Source organism: Rattus norvegicus, chromosome 7, assembly GCF_036323735.1.
Source record: "Rattus norvegicus strain BN/NHsdMcwi chromosome 7, GRCr8, whole genome shotgun sequence".
In the NCBI taxonomy this organism is placed as follows: domain Eukaryota; kingdom Metazoa; phylum Chordata; class Mammalia; order Rodentia; family Muridae; genus Rattus; species Rattus norvegicus.
This window is the reverse complement of record NC_086025.1, coordinates 1201755-1222726: the sequence shown is the minus strand read 5'-3', so window position 1 is coordinate 1222726 and position 20972 is coordinate 1201755. Positions and strand designations below refer to the sequence as shown.

At 48.4% G+C, this 20972-nt stretch overlaps 2 protein-coding genes across 11 annotated transcripts; one reads left to right on the top strand and one right to left on the bottom strand.

Moving 5' to 3' along the window:
- Window positions 1-495: 495 nt before the first annotated feature.
- On the top strand, window positions 496-4743 carry Spryd4 (SPRY domain containing 4). 2 transcript variants are annotated; one of them, XM_006240746.3, is made up of 3 exons: window positions 496-633; window positions 2659-2875; window positions 3219-4743. In XM_006240746.3, the coding sequence occupies exons 2-3, from the start codon at window positions 2791-2793 to the stop codon at window positions 3755-3757; spliced, it is 624 nt and encodes a 207-aa protein (XP_006240808.1). In that variant the 5' UTR covers window positions 496-633; window positions 2659-2790; the 3' UTR covers window positions 3758-4743. The 2 variants fall into 2 exon arrangements, with proteins under 2 accessions (XP_006240808.1, NP_001032854.1); NM_001037765.1 differs by lacking the exon at window positions 496-633 and having other exon boundaries at window positions 2785-2875; window positions 3219-4606.
- Gls2 (glutaminase 2) lies at window positions 4713-20970 on the bottom strand. Of its 9 annotated transcripts, XM_006240730.4 has the most exons (19): window positions 20431-20554; window positions 20185-20281; window positions 15391-15490; window positions 14903-15024; window positions 14134-14263; window positions 13136-13215; window positions 12722-12885; window positions 12479-12537; window positions 10659-10691; window positions 10431-10489; window positions 9865-9931; window positions 9697-9747; window positions 9370-9546; window positions 7270-7401; window positions 6844-6936; window positions 6609-6670; window positions 5964-6040; window positions 5465-5528; window positions 4713-5352 (listed from the first exon to the last, which is right to left on the bottom strand). In XM_006240730.4, exons 3-19 carry the CDS (start codon window positions 15469-15471, stop codon window positions 5196-5198), a joined length of 1608 nt encoding a protein of 535 aa, XP_006240792.1. In that variant the 5' UTR covers window positions 15472-15490; window positions 20185-20281; window positions 20431-20554; the 3' UTR covers window positions 4713-5195. The 9 variants fall into 9 exon arrangements, with proteins under 9 accessions (XP_006240792.1, NP_001257716.1, NP_001257715.1 ...); NM_001270787.1 differs by having other exon boundaries at window positions 20185-20848; NM_001270786.1 differs by lacking the exon at window positions 20185-20281 and having other exon boundaries at window positions 20431-20848.
- Between the last annotated feature and the right edge of the window lie 2 nt (window positions 20971-20972).

Genomic DNA, 20972 nt, shown 5'->3' with positions numbered 1-20972 from the left:
CCTGTAACTCCAGCTCAGGGGATCTGATGCTCTCTTCAGTTTCCAAGGACACCTACACTTATGTACATATTAGCTCCCCCACACACACATACACATAGCTAAAAGTAAAGTAAACCTTAAAAAATAAGGAACATAAATCATCAAAATTATGGAGATAAGTTTATTTGGTGGTAAAAGTAAAAATAATATAAGAAATGACAAGTGAAGCTATTCTCTGAATGAGGATAAAATAGAGGTAAATCCATGCATACCTAGACTCCTAGCTACTCAGGAGGTTCTGCGGAAAGATCCACAGTTCAAATGCTGCCAGAGGCTGTGTTGTGGCTTGCCCTGGAGTTATCTGTATTTTGATGCTAATTCTGCTGCCTCAAGGACAGCTGCCTAGTCACATTCTCAAGAATCAGGTGACTTCACCAGAACCTTCTCCCCATTGAATTTGTAAAGTACAGGTGAGGGGCAGGTACAGGACAGAAGGAGGCCTGCCATTGGAGGAGAGGGAAGGATGGGCGGGAGAGAAGTTTGAAGGAAGAGGAGGAGACCGGAATGGAAAGAGACAGGAGGAGAGGAGGAGAGAGAGAAGCCGTGGCAGGACGATGGAGGCTGACGTAAAGATCTCGCTCTGTGTATTTACAGGTTGTTATTAATGTTCTCAAGGGATGGGTGGTACCGGGCTTTGTATGTTTAAGTGGGCAATTATATCTTATCAATTGGTTCAAAGATTATTGTGTGTGTTGATTATTATGTGACAGTTTGAGTGTAGGAAAGTGTGTGGCGGCAGGAGACATTGGGCCGCCTTGGAGTTGGGATGTGTTTCTGCCAAGATATCTAGCAGCACGGTGCCAGACCTAGCGAGGTAAAAGACAGCAATACTTTTTTTATTTTTTATATTTTTACAACAACAAAGCTGCAGTGTGAGCTCCAAGGCCAGCTTGGGGCAACTTGGTGAGACCTTGTCTACAAATTAAAGCAAACAAACATATCTAAAAAGGGCTAGGAATATAGCTCAGTGGTCATAACAAAATGAGCAAGTGGAGACAGGGGAATAAGGGTCTATGGGTGCTTCAGCTCTCAAGCCACAGTGGTCCTAGAGAAAGAACCAGCTCTGAAACTGTTCTCTCCTTATTAACACACCTAAAGTGTTAGCAGAACAGGGCAGAACCTCTCCAGAGGAAATTCCCTCAACATTTTTGCACCTATGTTCAAAAGTCAACAGAAGAGGACCAGGGGATGCAAAGGAAGCAGGTTGGAGCTACTGACAGGTTGGAGCTACTCAGCACAAGCTTGCCCAGAACAAGAAGCAGAGCCACTCGGTTAACGAAAAGAGCAAAGATGTTGGGTTTCCTTTCTCCCCCGCAGGTGGAGGGACTCGGAGATCGTGCAAGATTTTCAGGACCAACTCTCTTGCTCCTTGCCTATGTGCCAGAGCCAGTCCCACCGTCCTACTTTCCTCTCTTTGACATTCCCTTTGCCAAGTCTGCAGTGGGTCCCTCTGGTGCTTCCGTTCTCTCGGATAGCCTGCCTTCCCCTGGGCCACTCCTATAAGGGGAGGTTACTCTTCTCAGTTAAAGTATGAAAAGTAAAAAACTAAAAATAGGGGTTGGGGATTTGGCTCAGAGGTAGAGCGCTTGCCTAGCAACCGCAAGGCCCTGGGTTCGGTCCCCAGCTCCGAAAAAAAGAACCAAAAAAAAAAAAAAAAACCAAACCAAAACAAAACTAAAAATAAAATATGAAAAGTAGTTTTGTAGTTAGGAGGAAAAAAAGTTAACCTGCCTCTCTCCAGTTACCTGGCTGAAAAGGCTGGGCCTGACTGAACCCTGGTGGAGAGGATGAGTCACTGCAGTCACACACACCCCCGGAACCCCCCTCCCCTTTTCAAACTCATTTATACATTAAAAAATAGTGGGGGCTGGGGATTTAGCTCAGTGGTAGAGCGCTTGCCTAGCAAACCCAAGGCCCTGGGTTCGGTCCCCAGCTCCGAAAAAAAGAACCAAAAAAAAAAAAAATAGTGAAAGCAAGCCATGTTGTTAATCCCAGCACTCCACGAGCAGAGGGAGGCGGATCTCTGGGAATAGTAAAACTCTGTCTCAAAGAATAATAATAAAAAACCGAGCACAACCTGGCACTTGCGAAATTGAGGCGGGAGGATCTAGAATTTGAAGTCTACAAAGGTTATATAGTAACTCTATCTCAAAAGACAGGAAAACAGGTAAGCAGGTATGTAGACACATTCTGTCTAAAGAAAATGCCGAGGCTCCCGGAAACAGATTTATGCTTTTCTTTCTTCCTTCTTTCCTTCCTTTCTTTCGTCTTTCCATCCTTCCTTCTTTCCTCCCTCCTTTCCTTCCTTTCTTTTTAAATGTGTGGTACTCTGGCTGTCCTAGAACTTGTTTTGTAGACCAGGCTGGCCTCGAACTCATAGAAATGGTGTCCCACGTCTTAATTTCTTAATTTAATCTCAGTTTGGGAGGCAGAGGCAGGCAGGTTTTTATGAGATTGAAGAAAGCCAGGTCTACATAGTGAGTTCCAGGTCAACCCAGGCTACAGGAGACCCTGTTTCAAAACCAAACAAACCAGAGACTCTGTTTACACAGACTCTTGGGGGGTGGGGGTCTTACTTAGTTGAGATAGAATCAATACTCTCTCCACCTATTGATCTAGCCCACTAGACTAGAAATCCCGGAGACAGCGATTTCTCACGACACTCCCGTCTCGCACCACGTGCTCCGGACGCAGACCAGCCATTGGTCGGTTTCCCTCGAGGGGGCGTGCCCCGTGCAGCTGTGGCACAAGATGGCGCTGCCCTTTGCACGTTGTTGGAACTTGTACCGCTGGGGAACCAAGCGATGGGGGGTCACCGCCGGGGAATCCCGGAGAGGTAGGCATATTTCTTTTTACTCTCTCACTCCAAAGTAGTTAACGTGTCATTCCCAGAGCGCGATCAGAGAACTCCACTCCTCACTTCTCCCCGATCTGCCTTGGTCTAGCAAGATTCCAATCCTGGGGCACCAGTGCCTGGCTTCCCCAGTCAGTGATTTGCGGCTCCCAGGGCTCTATACTAAAGCGACACCTCTATTCTTTCCGTGTTAACATTTGACTTTTCCCGCATTCCTGTCATCTCCTGGACTGCTTCAGATCAAACCCAGCCCCAGGGTTACCGTTTTTGTTTTTTTTTTTTTTATTTGTTTTTTTTTTCCCCTTTTTTTTCTCTCTGCCCTCAGGCATCAGTTTCAAACTGGAAGAAAAAACGGCCCACAGCAGCCTGGCACTCTTCAGAGGTGACACGGGTGTCAAATATGGCTTGGTGGGACTGGAACCCACCAAGGTGGCCCTGAACTTGGAGCGCTTCCGGGACTGGGCAGTGGTGCTCGCAGACACCACAGTCACCAGTGGCAGACACTACTGGGAGGTAACTGTGAAGCGCTCCCAGCAGTTCCGGATAGGAGTGGCAGATGTCGACATGTCCCGGGACAGCTGCGTTGGTGCTGATGATCGTTCCTGGGTGTTCTCCTATGCCCAGCGCAAGTGGCACAGCATGTTGGCAAACGAAAAAGCCCCAATTAAGGGTATCGGGCAACCAGAGAAAGTGGGGCTGCTGCTGGACTATGAGGCAAAGAAGCTGAGCCTAGTGGATGTGAATCGGATCTCTGTCATCCACACACTACAGACAGATTTCCGGGGCCCAGTGGCACCTGCGTTTGCTCTTTGGGATGGAGAACTGCTAACGCACTCAGGACTTGAAGTGCCCAAGGGCCTCTAATGTGGCCAAGACCCTGAAACATACTCATGGTCAGCTTTCTGTTCTTAGTGTCTAAGGTTATTTTACTTTGTCTCAAGCAACTGGTAGCTCTCACAACTCAGTTGGGAACCTTCGTGCAATATTTTAGCCATCTTCCTCTGGTCCCTACTCTATAGGAGCTAGGTATGCAGCCAAACTTCCCCAGTTTCCTAGATCATCGGGAATGTCCTCCTGAGGCCACTAATGTGGGTCCTTCTACTGCGCCCAGGCATTTTAGACTGTTCAGTCCTGAGCTCCTGTCTGTCAGCCAGTACATCTCCTTCCCTTATCCACATGGAACTTGTTTTGGGAGCTCACCTGATTCTCTAGAGTAAATGCTCTCTACCTCTGGTTGGAGGAGTAGCAGGCACAGACTTGGCCTTTTCTCTGATGCACCTCAGATTCTCGGGTTCTAGCTCCCTCGGTAGTACCTCAGCTCTAGAGATGTCAGTCCCACACAGATGCAGCTACTGAGCTATCTGCTGTCCTCTGGACACTTCTGATACCCAGGCAGTTTGCCATAACCATTGTGCCAGTCACTGTGCCAGTTATGTGACAAAGGGAAAGAGATACTAGGGAGACATGTAGGGAGGGCTATGGTACCAGAAACGCTACCGTTGATAAGTTCCTTCTGCGCATCTGCACCAGTTTTAAAGCTCCAGAGAAAGGACAGCAGTTTTACATAATCCATTTTGGAGCCTGTTCAGACCCACAGTTCCCAGACCCCTGGGCCACAGAATGTATTGTGCAAATCAAAGTATTTTGGCTTGAGGAAAACCCTGGTGGAACAGATGAATATGTATGGGAAAAATATAGTTTGGATTTGTCTGACCCTGTGGCTCTGTCTTATTCCACCAGCTACTATGGTGATGAAACTGATGATGTCCTTAGGGGAGGAAGAGAATGACTAGATTTAGCAGGAGAAAAAAAAGATGACTCATGTAATTAAAGTTTATTTGAACACAAAATACTTTGTCTATAAAACTCCTGTCAGCAGTAGCAGCATGTCTTGGCTAAGATGGACAGATCTCTGCAGATTTCTAAAGCCAGGTGATTGGGCTCTCACCCACCTCTCTTGCTCTGTGACAGATACATATGCATGTAGCTAGAGGCTCTCCAAGGAAGTTGAAATGGGGACCTGGGTAAAAGCCTGGGCTACTTTCTGGTGGAGGATGTCACTTAAGCTATACCTTGAGGTCTCCGTGGCTAGCTCTGCTCAGGTGTCCACTGAAGCTTTTCTCTGTGCTGTCCGATGAGGGAATGGGGCATTTTGATTCTCACAGAAAACACTGGCCTGTGTCACCAGATGGCTGTGTTGATCCCCACTGAAGCAGCTTGCAATAGTATTTTTGGTGGCCTTGGGTTAAATGTGTGGCCGGCTCATGCTTTTTCTTGAGCAGGGGCTGCCCCTGGCCTGTGCTCACACCATGCTCTCTAAGTTCTCTTTTGACAGAGTCTCAGCTGCTACCTCAGCTTGAGTCTCAGACAGCATGTAGGAGTCATGGTAATCCTGAAGCAGTTTGACCACCTCCAGGTGATTGAACTGCACGGCATCATCCAGGGGAATGTTGCCCCACCTGTGAGGAACAAGGATCAGTTAGGCAGAGAGGACGTGGACAGAGCCACTATTGTGAGTGTATGACCAGTGGCTGGATGACTGTCCTTCCCTTTAGAACTAATCCTACTCACCTGTCCTTGACAAAAGGATTCACTTTGCAAGCCTCGATCAGAAACTTGACAACGTCAATGTGTCCTAGGAATATGGGAGGAAGGAGAATGAGATCGTGAGGTAGGTTCTGAACCTTTGGTGTAGACCCTTGGTGGCTGGACTGTACCAAGTGGGGAGGAGGAAAGTCCTCCACATTTGCTCTTGCCAGCACCTAGTTACAGCCTCCCTGTCAGCTGAAGGGCCTGTAGACAATACTGGCCATTGCCCTTCAGGACACAATGATAGGGTAGAAGAGAAAGGGTCTTCCACTCTGCTTTTCCTCTTTAACCCTTTGAGTACCTTCAGCTGATCCCAGCACTTGGGGGGCAGTTTGAGGCCAGCCTGGTCTACAGCGTGGATTCCAGGATGACCAGGGCCACACAGAGATGGCCAGGGCAACACAGAGAAACCATATCTTGAAAAACAAACAAAACCCCAAACCAAAATCCCCCGCAAAAAAGCCCAAAACCAAAAAGATACCTTCCGCTGCCGCCACATGTAGGGCTGTGCGGGAATCATAGTCCTTCTGCTCCATATCCACGGCAGACAAGGCAAACCTGAGGGTGGTGGGAAGTGCATGGGTTACCAACATCACTCTATAATGTCTAGATTGCGTTCTGAAGCGGGGCCAGACTGTATGGATTCCTGATAATCAGGATTCCCATTGAGTAGAAGTTATCCACTTGAGGCCAAGTCCCCATTCCCAAGGACTATGGCTGTCAAGCCCAAGTCAATCATGGTGCCTGCCATTAGTTGATGAATTCTTAACTCATGGCAGGCACTTTGATTTTAAAACAACAAAGCCTTAGGCTAGAGAAATGGCTCAGTAAAGTGCTTGCCTGGCAAGCATGAGGACCTGAGGCCTGAGTTCAGTCCACAGACCCCACATTAAAAAAAGATAGGAATAGTAACACTGGCTTTTAATCTCGGAATGGTGGGGGACAGGTAAGTCCCTGGGGTTGTGATACCTGAAACGGTCCTCTGGCTACCACAGGAACAGGCACATACTTACTATGTCTATTCTAAGCTTAAAACTGAAGCATTTAGCAGTTTGTTACACTGTGTCCTAACAAGCCATGTCTGACTGGGAGCAGTGTTATACTTACTTAGTCACGATAGAATTACCTTCGAAGAGCTGAGACATCTCCACTATATGCAGCAAATAACAGGTTCACCACGGTCTTGTTCTGGAACATACATTGTACCCACCTGAGATCAACTGTGGCTGTGAGGTCCACCCGTGCCCAGTGCTGCCCCATGACTCTCCTCCATGGACTCTTCCCCAAGGCCACTGCTGAAGTGTTGCGGAAATCCTGGATACCTTTTAAAGTATCCTCTAGGCTACCAGGGTCTTCCTTACCCGAACTTCCCCCCCTTCCCTCCGTGGGTCTAACTTCCGAGCACAGTGCCGCAGGTTGTCGTAGTTGTGGAAGTTAAACAGAGACACCAACTTCTAGAATCAGAAGTCAAAAGAACTGTTTACTTATCCCTTCCCCTTCCTGGAAGCACAGAATTGCTCTAATTATAGTGCCTACCACTAACTTACTCTTTTTTTTTCAAACATTTATTTATTATATATGAGTACACTGTCACTGTCTTCAGACACACCAGAAGAGGTCATCAGATCCCATTACAGATGGCTGTGAGTCACCATGTGGTTGCTGGGAATTGAACTCAGGACCTCTGGAAGAGCAGTCAGTGCTCTTAACCGCTGAACCATCTCTCCAGCTCCTACTAGCTTATTCCTAATTGAACAATATGAAGGACTATGTGTAGAACAACTCACCTGGCAGAAGCTGATGCCCCTGTGGCTGTTCCCCAGCTTGTCTAACGGGGGTGACAGACACATCATCCCCATGACATTGGGTACAACCAGGAGGATGGCTCCCGACACAGCTGACTTGGCTGGCAGGCCCACCTGAGGAACAAGGTGAACTAGTCAAAGTGATGGCACGGGCAAGGCCATGCCCACCTCAGCCTCTCAGATTCTCCTATCTGCCTCCGACTACTGTCTTCTGCCCTATGCATTCACACAGCTAGGGATGCTTGCTGAGGCACTGACACACACTGCTGGGTGTTGTGCTCAAACCAGGAAGTGCTCTCCAACTTTCCCTTTAAAAGAAGAATTCCTGGTTGGGGATTTAGCTCAGTGGTAAAGCACTTGCCTAGCAAGCACAAGGCCCTGGGTTTGGTCCCCAGCTCTGAAAAAAAGAATAGAAAAAAAAAGAATTCCTTTTTAATTTTATGTATATAAGTGTATGCATGTGTACCACATGTATGCCTACTGCCCAAGGAGGCCAGAAGAGGGCAACAGATCTCCTGGAGCTGGAGTTGCAGGTGGTTGTGAGCCACAGTGTAGGTGAGCTGAACCCAGGTCTTTTCCCAAAGCAATAAGTGCTCTAAAAAAGAGCCATTTATCTATCTCTCCAGCCCCAGGAAATGGTCTCTCAGACAACTTCTATTCTGGTGGTAGAAGACAGACAGAAAATAAATAGGGGTTTTCAAGACAGCTTTATCAGGTAGAGCTGTGCAGGTCTAGCAACCTGAGTTTGCTCCCCAGAGCCCAGGTAAAGGTGGATAGAGAGGAAAACCTTTACTAAGTTGTCCTCTGACCTCCATACATGCACCAAGGACCCAGGTTTGGTTCAGAACACCTGCATGGCAGTTGTCTGTCAGTTCCAGAAGACCTGACATCCTCCTCTGTCCTGTCTGAGTACGGCATGCACATGGTACACAGACATATACACAGGCAAAACACCCATACACATAACTTAAAAAAATGAATAAAAGTTTTTTGAGACAGGGTTCCTCAAACCAGAGACTGTCCTGTCTCTGCCTCCCAGGTGCTGGAATTTAAATACATACATACATACATACATACATACATACATACATATATATTTAAAAGTGAGGGGGACCTGGAGGGATGGCTCAGTGATTAAGAGCCTGGACTGGGGCTGGAGAGATGGCTCAGTGGTTAAGAGCACTGACTGCTCTTCCAGAGGCCCTGAGTTCAAATCCCAGCAACCACATGGTGGCTCACAACCATCTGTAAAGAGATCCGATGCCCTCTTCTGGTGTATCTGAAGACAGCTATGGTGTACTTATATATAATAAATGAATAAATCTAAAACAAAAAAAATCTAAAAAAAAAAAAAAAAAGAGAGAGAGAGAGAGAGAGAGAGAGAAAGAGCCTGGACTGCTCTGGCAAAGGACCCAAGTTCAATTCCAAGCACCAGACCTGGCAGCCTCACCACCACCTTTAACTCCAGTGTGTACACGTGCGCGTGTGTGCATGCGCCTGTGTGTGTGTGGTCCAACACCTCTACCTTCAGTGGCCACCTACACTCACCTGTACAAATTCATTCCAATAATAAAAATAAATCTTCATAAACAGACAAGTGATTACAGCAGATACGGAAAAGAAAAGGACTGGGTGCTATGAGCTGAGGTGGAAGTGGTTCTGTTTGAAAAAGAGCAACCAGAAGAGTCTCCAAGGCTGGAGGTGAAGCTCCATGCAGTACAGCACTTGCCCAGCATGGGTTTGTCCCCAGGGCCAAAGCAAACAAGAAGAGAAGGCCAGGCTAAGTACACAACTGTGGTCCTAGTGCTTCAGAGGATGAGGCAGGAGGATCACTGACTCTGAGGCTATGCTCAGCTGCACAGTGAGGGCCTGTCATGGGGGAATGGAGAAACAAGTCAGCCACGCCTCTCCTTGGAAGTGGCATCTAAGATGGGCACCAGCTGTGTAAAGGGTCTATACATGTGAGGAATGTGACGCATGCACACAATCCCTAAGGACTCCTAGCCTGCCTGCTGGGTGTTCATAATGGAGGAAGGGCCACTGGGATCACGGCAGACAGACAGCAGGGCTGGGAACACTCACGTGGAAGGCAAACTGGCCCGAGAAGTCATACATGCCACAGGAGTGCATGAGGCTGAGGGTGTTGCGCACGGCTTCCGCACTCAGCACGCTCTCCCCTGTGATGGGGCAGATGCCGCCATTGGCAAGAGTGGCCGCCATGACACTGCCTGACTCACAGGTAACCTCCACAGAGCACAGCTATAGAAACAAGAGAGGTCAAAGGGCAGCGTGGACTCGAGCACAGTGATGAAGAATGACGTTCTGACAGAAGCATGGGAGAGGAGTGTCTACCGCCAACAGGAGGGAGGGCACTCTGTCCCGTTCCTTGGCCCTGGACTGTTTGCTTACCTGGAAATAGAGATCAAGGGCAGCCATCATGTCCACTCCCTTAGGGAAGCACTGCAAAGAACAGGGTGAAGCAGTCTCTTCAGGACATAATCTCACACAGCTCCACCCCCTGCTCTTGAGCTGGCAGTGGAACTTTCAGTGACTTCCTCTAGGGCCTCTCCCAATTACCTTCTTCTCCTTGAGGTAATAGCCAATGGCGTAATTCCGATCCCCAGTCTCCTTCTCTGACTGGAATCTGAAGCAAATACCAAATTTAGTGCTTAAAGCTCGGGGATGGGGGAGGGAGGGTAACTTTCCAGGGATGCAGAATTAGATTGGTTGCCTGTGTCAGACTGAAAGCAGTGGCCTTTATAGCCTCACAGAGTTGGTGGGAACTTCCCAACCTGAGCAAATACTTATTGTAGCTTTGTGGTTAACAGAGGCACAAACCGCCCAAAGCCAGCCAGTCCTCCTGTCAGGAAATCTGGCAAGGTCTCTAGCTCTGAGTCTTGACTTGGCCTCAGCACCAGCCAGCATGCTGCCTTTCTCATTACATGGTAATCAGACACCGGACGCTACTTCTCCAAGTAAATAAATGTCAGTGAAGAAGCTCAGAGGAAGCTGGGAGGTCAAAGCTCCCCTTGAATTTCTTCCTACAGTGATATATATTCTCTTTCCCCTCCCCTCCTCGCCTCCCCAGCCAAGCACGCACATACACCAACAACCTACTCAACCATTCCCCTAAACAGTCTTACGTGGCATTGCTGAACCCCATGAATTCATTCCCAGCCATCTTGTTCAGATACTGTAACACCTGGAAGAGAAGAAGAACAAGGGAGACCCCTTTGACTAAGGATCCCTCGCAAACACACGCAGGCTGAGAAAGCACTCAGAATCTCTGCCCCTCTGGAGACAGCCGTAGTGGCTGTGTAGTCAGCATGCCATGGAGAAAGGCAGAAAGGAGTTGAGTGCAAGGAACTTACAAAGTCAAACTTCTCTGCTTTGTTACAGTCCATCTGCACAGAAGGAAAGGGAAAGCAATTAGTATCCCAAGCCAGGGAGGATGGCACAAAGGAGGGGCAGGAGGGCTTAGCTGAGCTGACACGTCAGAAAAGCCTTGCTACTGGGAATGTTACATTTTATAAAGTCTTTTGTTTGTTCCGGGACAGGCCTGGGTTGTCCAAGCCGTCCAAGGATGCGGCTGGGTGCTCCTCTGGCTTTGGAGTAGCTGATGTTACAGGCACCGGTTCTTCTTGTTAAACCACTGAGACTTTTTGGCTTGCAGGTTTATGTAGTCTAGTGAGAGAGCACTGCAGACCACCAGCCTGTGTGGCCATGCACACCTATAACTCCAGCTCCTGGGAGGTTGAAGCAGGAGGATTATTGAAATGAACTAAATGTAAACTATCAAGGAATGAGGATTCAGATAACCTCACCCCATCCATCTGCCTCTCCTCTCCCCGTGCGGGCTCACTCCTGTCTCCAAGCTCCACCCTATCCATGATTACTCCTGTCCATTTTATTTATTTATTTACTTTTAAATAGAGGTCTCAAGTATCCCAGAGTAGCCCTGAGTTCTTACTCAAGTTGAACTTCTGATTTTTTTTTTAAATGTATGAGAACACTGTAGCTGTCTTCAGACACACCAGAAGAGGGCATCTGATCCCATTACAGATGGTTATGAGCCACCATGTGGTCACTGGGATTTGAACTCAGGACCTCTGGAAGAGCAGTCAGTGCTCTTAACCACTGAGCCATCTCTCCAGCCCCAGAACTTCTGATCTTTCACCTTATCTCCCTAGCTCTGCCATTAGAGGCGTGTGCTACCAAGTCTACATACCATTCTTTATACTGCATTCTATAACTTCTACCCATAATGAAACAAAAACAATTTCTTTTTAGCAGTGCCAGACATGAAAGTGCGTAGGGTCTCTGTACAAGGTGGAGCAAATGTTTTTTTTTTTTTTCTTTTTTCTTTTTTTTCGGAGCTGGGGACCGAACCCAGGGCCTTACATTTGCTAGGCAAGCGCTTTACCACTGAGCTAAATCCCCAGCCCCGGAGCAAATGTTCTTTATCCCCAACTCTGGAGCTAAAGATTTTTGGTTGACGTAGAAGAGAATCAGATGGGGCAGGTCCCATAGATAGGGCAGCAGATGGGGACTCCCCCAAAACAGGGAGGTATGCTCCACCCAGCCAGTCACACTTCAGAGTCAACACTCCAGGACTCTGACACCTGAGTTCCTAGGGGAAAGGGTTCCTAACACCACCTTCCTCAGGAGGGGCTGTGATTGGCCCCAGAGTGTCACTGCCCACACTGCTCCTGAATTCTTGCTCAAGCCCTGGGAGACCTGCAGCTGATGGGCCTGCCGGGCACCCCTTGCTCAAGGCCAACTCACAGTTCCAGGTGACGTGAATGACTGCCCTGGACTGGCCATTCACCCTTCTGTCAGCGTTTCTCTCACCCAGGAGTGGCCAATCAATGCCTGATGGTGTTGTCCTCCCCCTGCCTTTGGCATTTGGCTCTTGGTTCTAGGCAGGGGTCACGACCTGCTCATGAAACTCTGGGAGGGGGCAGGGAGCACATGGGGTGAGGGCAAGGGAAGTGATGTGGCAACTGTCAGTAACATCCATGGCGAGTAGCACAGGACTTCCTGATGCATTTTCCCATGCCTCTTTAACTCTCAGATGACTCAGGCCCCCATCCCCAATCAGTTATGGAAATGTAGGGAGAGCTGAACCGACATGTAGGGATAAGAGGAACTGAGAGAATATTACCTGTCTGAAGGTTAGAATGGCACTGACCTTGATCAGGGAGCTGACCACAATAGCACCAGCATTGACCATGGGGTTATGAGGGATTCCTGGGGAGATACAAACCACTCAGTCTTGTCAGCCACCAGAGAAAGCCTACTCTACACTGTTCCCACTCTGAAGCTAATCGGGGTTGGGTCTGGCTCCTACCTGGATGAGAGCAAAGGCTAAAACACATGGGAGGAGGTGAGGCACAGGCTCAGGAGAAGCAGGTCTAAGCTTGGAGACGCTCACCTTCCTCGTTGAGGGAGAGTTTGTTATAGCGCAGACCACTGGGTTCCTTGCCCACGAACTTGTGCACGTAGTCGGTGCCTAAGGTGCTCACGGAGATGGCGTAAGTGAGTGGCTTGACACAGGACTGTAGGCAGAAAGGGATCTTCGTGTGGCCCACAGAGTGTCTGGAGACAACAGGTACCATGAAAGGGGTTAGACTTTGTTCCAAACCTGTGCCCTGCTGCTCCTGCCTCTCACCCAGAATCCATTTGTTTGTTTGTGAGACAGGGTCTGTCTATCTGCAGGGTCCTGTCTGTCCTGGAACTCAGTATGATACCATGCTGGCCTCAAACTCAGAGATCCTCCTGCCTCCACCTCCTGAGTGGGGAGATCAAAGGCGTACACTACGAGGCCCGGCATCACCCAGCATCTTACCGCTGCCCATCCACAGTGCACAGGGAGACGCCCCAAAGATCTGGGTTTGACTTGGCCAGGTGAGGGATGTAGGCTGCCACCTGGGCATAAATGGGTAGAAAAAAGGGAGACTGTAACTATGGAGGACAACACAGTATACTTGGGGTCAGAAACTTTTAGGTTAAAGTTAAAATCTGGGGGCTGGAGAGATGGCTCAGTGGTTAAGAGCACTGACTGCTATTCCAAAGGTCCTGAGTTCAAATCCCAGCAATCACATGGTGGCTCACAACCATCTGTAATGGGATCTGATGCCCTGTTCTGGTGTATCTGAAGACAGCTACAGTGTACTCACATATAATAAATAAATAAATCTTTTTTAAAAAAGTTAAAATCTGTCCCCTGCATGACAAACAGGTTCCCTTTACTGCTTCCACAAACAACCAAGCCTTTAGTACCCGACAACCTTACATCTCTGTAGTGAGTTACAGACCTTGGAGTGGTAGCAGTAGAGCCCATGGAATATAAAAAAATGGCAATTCTAGGACTGGGCTCTCAGGTTCAGTCCCTAGAGGGACTGGGCATAATGGGTAGAAAAAAGGGAGACTGTAACTATGGAGGACAACACAGTATACTTGGGGTCAGAAACTTTTAGGTTAAAGTTAAAATCTGGGGGCTGGAGAGATGGCTCAGTCGCTAGTCTCCTTGAAGGCTGGGTTGAATCTCTATACTTTGACAGCCTCGTCCTCTATAACCACTACTGACTTCAAACTTCTGATCCTGTCTTAGCCTCACAAGAGTAGGGACTACAGGCCTGTGGCACCAACCTCAGCTTTTGCCACCCGTGTCCATTAAGACCTATGTCACACACTATTAGAATCACACATTTTCATGAAACCATGTCCTCAACCTTAGAGGTTCCTTCTCACCCATCACTGAATCCACAACCCCAAGAAGTCTCTGTGAAGCAACCTGTGTCTGGCCCAGAGCCCTCGCCCCTCCCTCGTCCCTTTGGCCCTCACTTTGCCTCCAGTGAGCTCTTTGGCATCCTCAAATATACGATCCACATGGCCTGTGAACTCCTCAAAGTCAGGAATGACAAACTTCTTCCGGAATGCCTGAGTCAGGAGCACAATGTTGCTGCTCACACACCTGGATCCAGATACAAATGAGTTAGGGGTTGGAGAAACACAGCTGGGACTCCCTCTGAGTTGGGGATCAAGAAGGCTGAAGTGTTCATCTGGTTTTGGACTAATAGCCATGTTGACTTTTGGCATATCATTTTCTCTCCCTAGGTTTAAATTTCCTAACCTCTAAAAGGAGGTGTTCTAAAGACACGGGAAGATATTTCAAGACATTCCGAGAATAATATTAAAATCAGAATAAGATAGCATATGGGCTTTAGCACTAAAAAGTCCTAATATCTACACCCACATATGTGTGAGGATAGACAGGACGTCTTCCAGAAGCTACTCACTAATTTTTTTTTCCTTTTTTTTTTTTTTTTTTTTTTTGAGCTGGGGACCGAACCCAGGGCCTTGCACTTGCTAGGCAAGCGCTCTACCACTGAGCTAAATCCCCAACCCCCTCACTAATCTTTTAACAAAGTTTACATCTGGAAAGGGGCTAGGGCTGGGTACAGAAGAAAATATATTTCTGTATTATTTTTCATAGTGAGTACGTATTGCTCACTAAAATAAAACAAAATGAAGGGCTGAACCATTTGATTCCCAAGACCTTTCTTCCTACAGAACCATTTTGGGGGCAACAATCATCTCTGGGACCTCTCACTTTTGGAAGAGTTCTCGGTCCAAGAGGCCACCACTGCTGGACTCTTGGACCATGCGCTGCATCTTGCTCATGCAGTCCTGGAGCCGTGGGTCTGACGTCTGCAGTCCAGTGGCCTTCAGGGCCTTTGGGGATAAGAAGAGGTGTGGCCAGGTCAGCCAAGGACAGCAATCCGTGTCTCAGTCTTTCCCAATCGACATTCAAGTCATCGCACCCCAATCACTACAACTGGTAGAACAAATGGGTTTTGGAACTAAGCAAAAGACACTGGAGCAGCCTTGAAGGCTAGTGAGCCTCTTGCCACTCCTCACAAAAGGTGTTCTCCTCTGGACTTGGGGGAAGGATGGCATTGGCTCTTCAGCCCAGGCAGCCATTATCTCTCTGTATTCCCCATGCCCGAGTGGCAGCCATTAGCTACCTGCACTGTTCAACCTGCATCCTCCTCCCAGATTTCAAAGACTCTAAGGAATCAGAGAACCCTGATTCCTTACCGTGGTGAACTTATGGATGGGGATGCGTTCCTGCCCCTCTGCAATGGTGTAGAAAAGCAGGTCACCAAGTCGAGGCAACATGCCACTGTTCGAGGCATCACTGTTTGGGGGAAGAGATGGGAAGGCAGGAGCCTGAGGATGCCCCTCCTCCCCCTCCTGGAACACAGACCTGTCATGGGGTGCATCCTAGGCCTCCTCTTTGGGCCATCTGGTAGATTCTGTGATCCTAACTTTCACCCCAGCACGAGATGTTGTCATCTTACTCTCTAGTCTCTTTTAAAAGAAACTCTGAAGTTTCAGTCCTTTAAATCATTCCACTTCCAGATGTCCAGCAAACACTGGAAACAGAGCGCATCCGGTATGGTTCGTGTCTTTCCCGTGAGGACTGGTACAGGATGGAAACACAGGCTTAGTCTGACTGTTCCCATACTCTGCGTCTACAGTGAGCTGGTGTCTAACACTGGACACATTCTTCGTGTTTCCTCTCAAACCCACCCTCTTCTGGATGCCCTGTGTTGGGAAGAGACCTACTTGGCTCCGAATTGCTAAGACCTTAGGTAGCCCACTTAATATTATTTATCTATGAAATAAACCTCCTGACATAAAGTCAGCCAATTGGGTTGGGGATTTAGCTCAGTGGTAGAGCGCTTGCCTAACAAGCACAAGGCCCTGGGTTCGGTCCCCAGCTCCGGAAAAAAAAAAAAAAGAAAAGAAAAACAAAAACAAAAAGTCAGCCAATCACCAACTCCGTCTGTTCTCTGCCACTATCTGCTTCTGTCTCCACACCAACCTCAAAGGTCTCTCACACTGGTATAAAACTCCTGAAGCATCTTAAAGCAATGGCTCTCAACCTGTAGGCCTTGACCCTTTGGGGTCAAACGACCCTTTCGCAGGAGTGGCCCAAGACCATCAGAAAACACAGATGTTCACATTACAATAACAGTAGCAAAACTAAAGTTATGAAGCAGCAATGAAGATCATTTCATGATTGGACGTCACCACAGTCCGCATTGAAGGGTGAAAGGATTGCAGCATCAGGAAGGTGGAGAACCACCGATCTAAAGACTTCTGTGAATGTTATTAGGCTTAGGAAACTTTTTTTTTTTTTTTTGGTTCTTTTTTTCGGAGCTGGGGACCGAACCCAGGGCCTTGCGCTTCCTAGGCAAGCGCTCTACAACTGAGCTAAATCCCCAAACCCCAGGAAACTTTTGCTTTGTATGGCCCTGGATATCCTGGAATTCACTCTGTAAACCAGACTGGCCTTGAACTCAGGGATCCGCCCTGCCTCTGCCTCTTGGGTGCTGAGACTAAAGCATGCTCAGCTTAGACAGTTTTTAAGGAGGTTCCATTTAGCCCAGGCTGGATTTGAACTTCATATGTGGTTATGTATGATCTTGAACTACCGAAATCTCCAGTACTCTACAGGTGTAAAATGTATCTTATTCTCAGATGTCCACTGCCTTGCCATAAGACTTGTCCAGAGGGGTTGGGGATTTGGCTCAGTGGTAGAGCACTTGCCTAGCAAGCGCAAGGCCCTGGGTTCGATCCCCAGCTCCGAAAAAAAAGAATAGAAAAAAAAAAAAAAAAAAAAAAGACTTGTCCAGAATGGGAGCCTATCCGAATAGCCCCAAAGCTCTTGGGAGGCAGATGTAGGAAGATCAACAAAGACCCCAAGCCAACCAGGTCTCCGTAGAAGTCCCACGCCAGATGATGCTACTACCCTGTCTCAAAACAAACATAGATATGCCTGTAACCCTTCAGAAGTAAGGGGAGTTCAAGGCCCTATACATAGAGAGTTTGAGGCCACCTTAAGCTATATGAGACTCTTAAGAAAAAACAAACACTGGTTTGATTTCCAGCTTCCAGCTCAAAGTTCTCTCTAATTCTAGCTGCAGGGGATCTGACATCCTCTTCTGGTCTCCCAGAGAACAAAGCACACGTGAGTGGTTCACAGACATACATTCAGGCAAAATATCCATACACATGAAATAAACATAAAATAAAACTTCAAAAAGCCATTTTAAAAACTGAATATAGGGGGGCTGGAGAGCTGGCTCAGCGGTTAAGAGCACCGACTGCTCTTCCAGAGGTCCTGAGTTCAATTCCCAGCAACCACATGGTGGCTCACAACCATCTGTAAAGAGATCCGATGCCCTCTTCTGGTGTGTCTGAAGACAGCTACAGTGTACTCATATACAAAATAAATAAATAAATCTTTAAAAAAAAGAACTGAATATAGGGTAAGCAAGATGGCTCAGCAGATAAAAATGTGAGTCTGACCCATGAAATCCCAGAAGCCACATAAAGGTAGAAAGAGAGAACCAATTCCACAAAGTTGTCCATTGACCTCCACATGAACACGTGGCACACTGATACTCATAGACATACACTAACTAAAGATCAACTAAAAAACAATTTCATAAGTGGAAAATATAGCTTACCAAACAATATAATTTTATTTTTGTTAAATTACAAGCACAGACATATATATGATACATATGGACATATCACGGTATTAACTAGTTATCTCTAATACTGGGATTTTTATTTTCATCTTTGATTTATCTAGGATTTGTTGTTGTTGTTCTAAGACAGGGTCTTTCTATTCAGGCTTGGCTGTCCTAGAACTTACTATGTAGTTCAGGCTGTCCTAGAACTCACAGAAATCTGCTTGCTTCTGCCTCCTGAGTACTGGGACTAAAGGTGTTTGCCACCACCACACCCAGCCTGGTCCCCTGAGAGGTCAGAACAAACCAGGTACCCTGGAACTAGAGTTATGGGTAGTTGCCATAACCACCAAGTGGGTGCTAGAAGATGAGCATGGGCCCTCTTCAAGAGTATCAAATACTCCAGGGCTGAAGAGTTGGCTCAGTGGTTAAGAGCAGTTGTTCTTGCAGAGGACCTGGGTTCAATTCCTACTACCCACATCGTGGCTCACAACCATCTAGTCTAGTTTCAGGGGAGCCAACGTCTCCTCTGACCCCAGCAGGTACCAGGCTTGCATATGGTACACGGACATACGTACAAAGCAAAACACCCATATATATTTAAAAAAGTTAATACATCAAGTGTGGTGGTGATGGCACACACTCTTAATCTCAGCACTGGGAAGTTCTGGCAGTGGCAGGAGGATATTTGTCAGTGTGAGGACAGTTTACTGAGTAAGTTCCAGGACCTCCAGGGTTACCCAGAAAAACCTTGTCTCTCTAGTACTCATCATAGTATTCTTTTTAGAAACAGAATGAAACAAAGCTAAGTGTTTTATTTTTAAGTGTTTCCTCAGGTTTATGTGTATGAATGCCATATGAGTGAGTGCCTGGGATTTACAGATGGTTGTGAGCCATCACGTGAATGCTAGAAATCAAACCCAGGTCCTCTGCCAGAGTAACAAGTGCTCTGAATGTCCAGGTCTCAAGCCTTACACTAGATATTTTTAAATAATCAGAATTACAATGTATCTCTTCTTTGCCAACCTCCTTTACCCTGGAAACACAGAAACCTCTCTCCTTCTGTTAATCCCTCTCCCCAGGGAGCCAAGGTTCAAGACCTTCACCAGTAAGTTTTCTGGAATACAAGCAGCCTCAAAAAACTAGGTTTTCTAAAAATATTCTGTCACAGCCAGGTAGTAGTGCTGTATGCCTTTAAACCCAGCAGTTGGGAGGCAGAGACAGGTGGACCTCTGAGTTAGAGGCCAGCTTGGGCTACAGGACAGCCCGAGCTACAGTCTCTCTTGAAAAAACAAACAAACAAACAAACAAACAACAAATTCTGTCACCTACTGCAGTGAATTCTGATGTGTAAAGGGGACTCAGGGATGCCTCTGGCTCCCCACCCCAAAACTGTACAAGGGGACTAAATGCTATTTGCTTATCCCACCATGTCTAGTTGGATGTCTGAGGATAACAAGATTTCATGCTCAGAAACACTTGAACCATGGGGGTAGGGAGAAAGCAGTCACCAAGCATTCCTGGGCAATGTGTGTGTTGGGGTTAAGGGGATCGACTTCCTGGGTTGAAAATGGGCCCAAAGGGGGAAAAACTCTTTAGTTCAGGGAGACTGAGCAACAGAATAGCTCTGACTGGTTTAGAAACTGTCTCATGGGGCTGGAGAGATGGCTCAGTGGTTAAGAGCACTGGCTCCGGGGCTGGGGATTTAGCTCAGTGGTAGAGCGCTTACCTAGGAAGCGCAAGGCCCTGGGTTCGGTCCCCAGCTCCGAAAAAAAGAACCAAAAAAAAAAAAAAAAAAAAAAAAGCACTGGCTCCTCTTCCAGAGGCCTTGAGTTCAATTCCCCTGCCACCACCACATGATGGCTCACAACCATCTCTAATGGGATCTGATTCCCTTTTCTGGCATGCAGGTGTACATGCAGACAGAGCACTCATATGCATAAAAATAAATCCAACTTAAAAAAATTGCCTCATGATTTTTTCATTTATGAATAATAAACATATCCCAGGACCAAGTTGGAAAGTTGATCTCGGTGTTTCACCTGCACGTAAGATATTCCACGGTTAAGCTCTGCTACAAAAACACTCTGGACACATACGCACATACGCGCGCATCAGCGATGACGCACACCACACATTACCCACTGACGACACGCAAAAACAAGAAACACCGCCCAAGCGCACTTGGACCTGGGGCAGGACGCTGTTCCATATCCGCAATATTCCCTAAAATACCAGGACCAGAGAAGAGAGGCTGGGGATGGGCAGGTGTGCACTCGTCCTTGCAAACAGACACGTGCACCAAGCAACACTCCGCGCCCATCTGCGTCCCCAAATAAGTACGCACCTTGGACAGGCATCATCTCGAAGACCGACCTGCCCAAACGCCCTCCCGGGCGGACAGCACCTGACCGCCCGAGCGCGGCGGACCCAAAGCCCCACATCTAAAGGAAAAGGCATCGCAGGGCTAGTAAGCGCGGAGAGGAGATGAGATGCGCTCGCTCTCTGGGAAAGGGGACTCCCAGAGAGCTAGCGAGAACGACAGTGGGAGTGGGAGCCAGTCTGTCCCCTGCCCCTGTCCCGCGAGCCTTACTGGTCCGAGTGCTGCGGCTGGTGGCTGTGCGGCGTCCCCCTGCCCTGCGCCGCGGCCTCACCGAAGTAGTACCGGACACCCCCGCCCAGGAGCGGGCCCCGGCTCGGGTGACCCCAGCCTCCCCTCTGGCCGTGGCTGCCCGCGCGGCTCAGCGCGTTCTGCAGAGCCCTCATGGAGCGCATGCCCCCAGCGCGCCGCCCGCTCGGCCCGGGAGCTGCAGACGTGCGAGCGGCGGCGAGGAGGGAGGGGCGGAAGAGTGGCGGCCGAGACTAGGAGCCCCGGGAACAGTCCCCCGGCCAGCGGAACCCGCAGTGGGGAGGGCCGGCCGGGTGGGAGGGGTTGGAGTCCGGGGAGGGGCCAGTCCGGGGCGACTTCGACCCCGCAGGTGCACTCATAGCCCCTTCACAGCCTCTAACACGGAGGCTCCGGGGTTCGAAGGAGGCAAGGATAGGGGCGGCTGGGCGGGGAGTGGGCGTGGTCAGGAATCAAATGGACAGGGACCGCGTCCAATCACTGAGGAGGAGGAACGCCGGGAGGCGGGA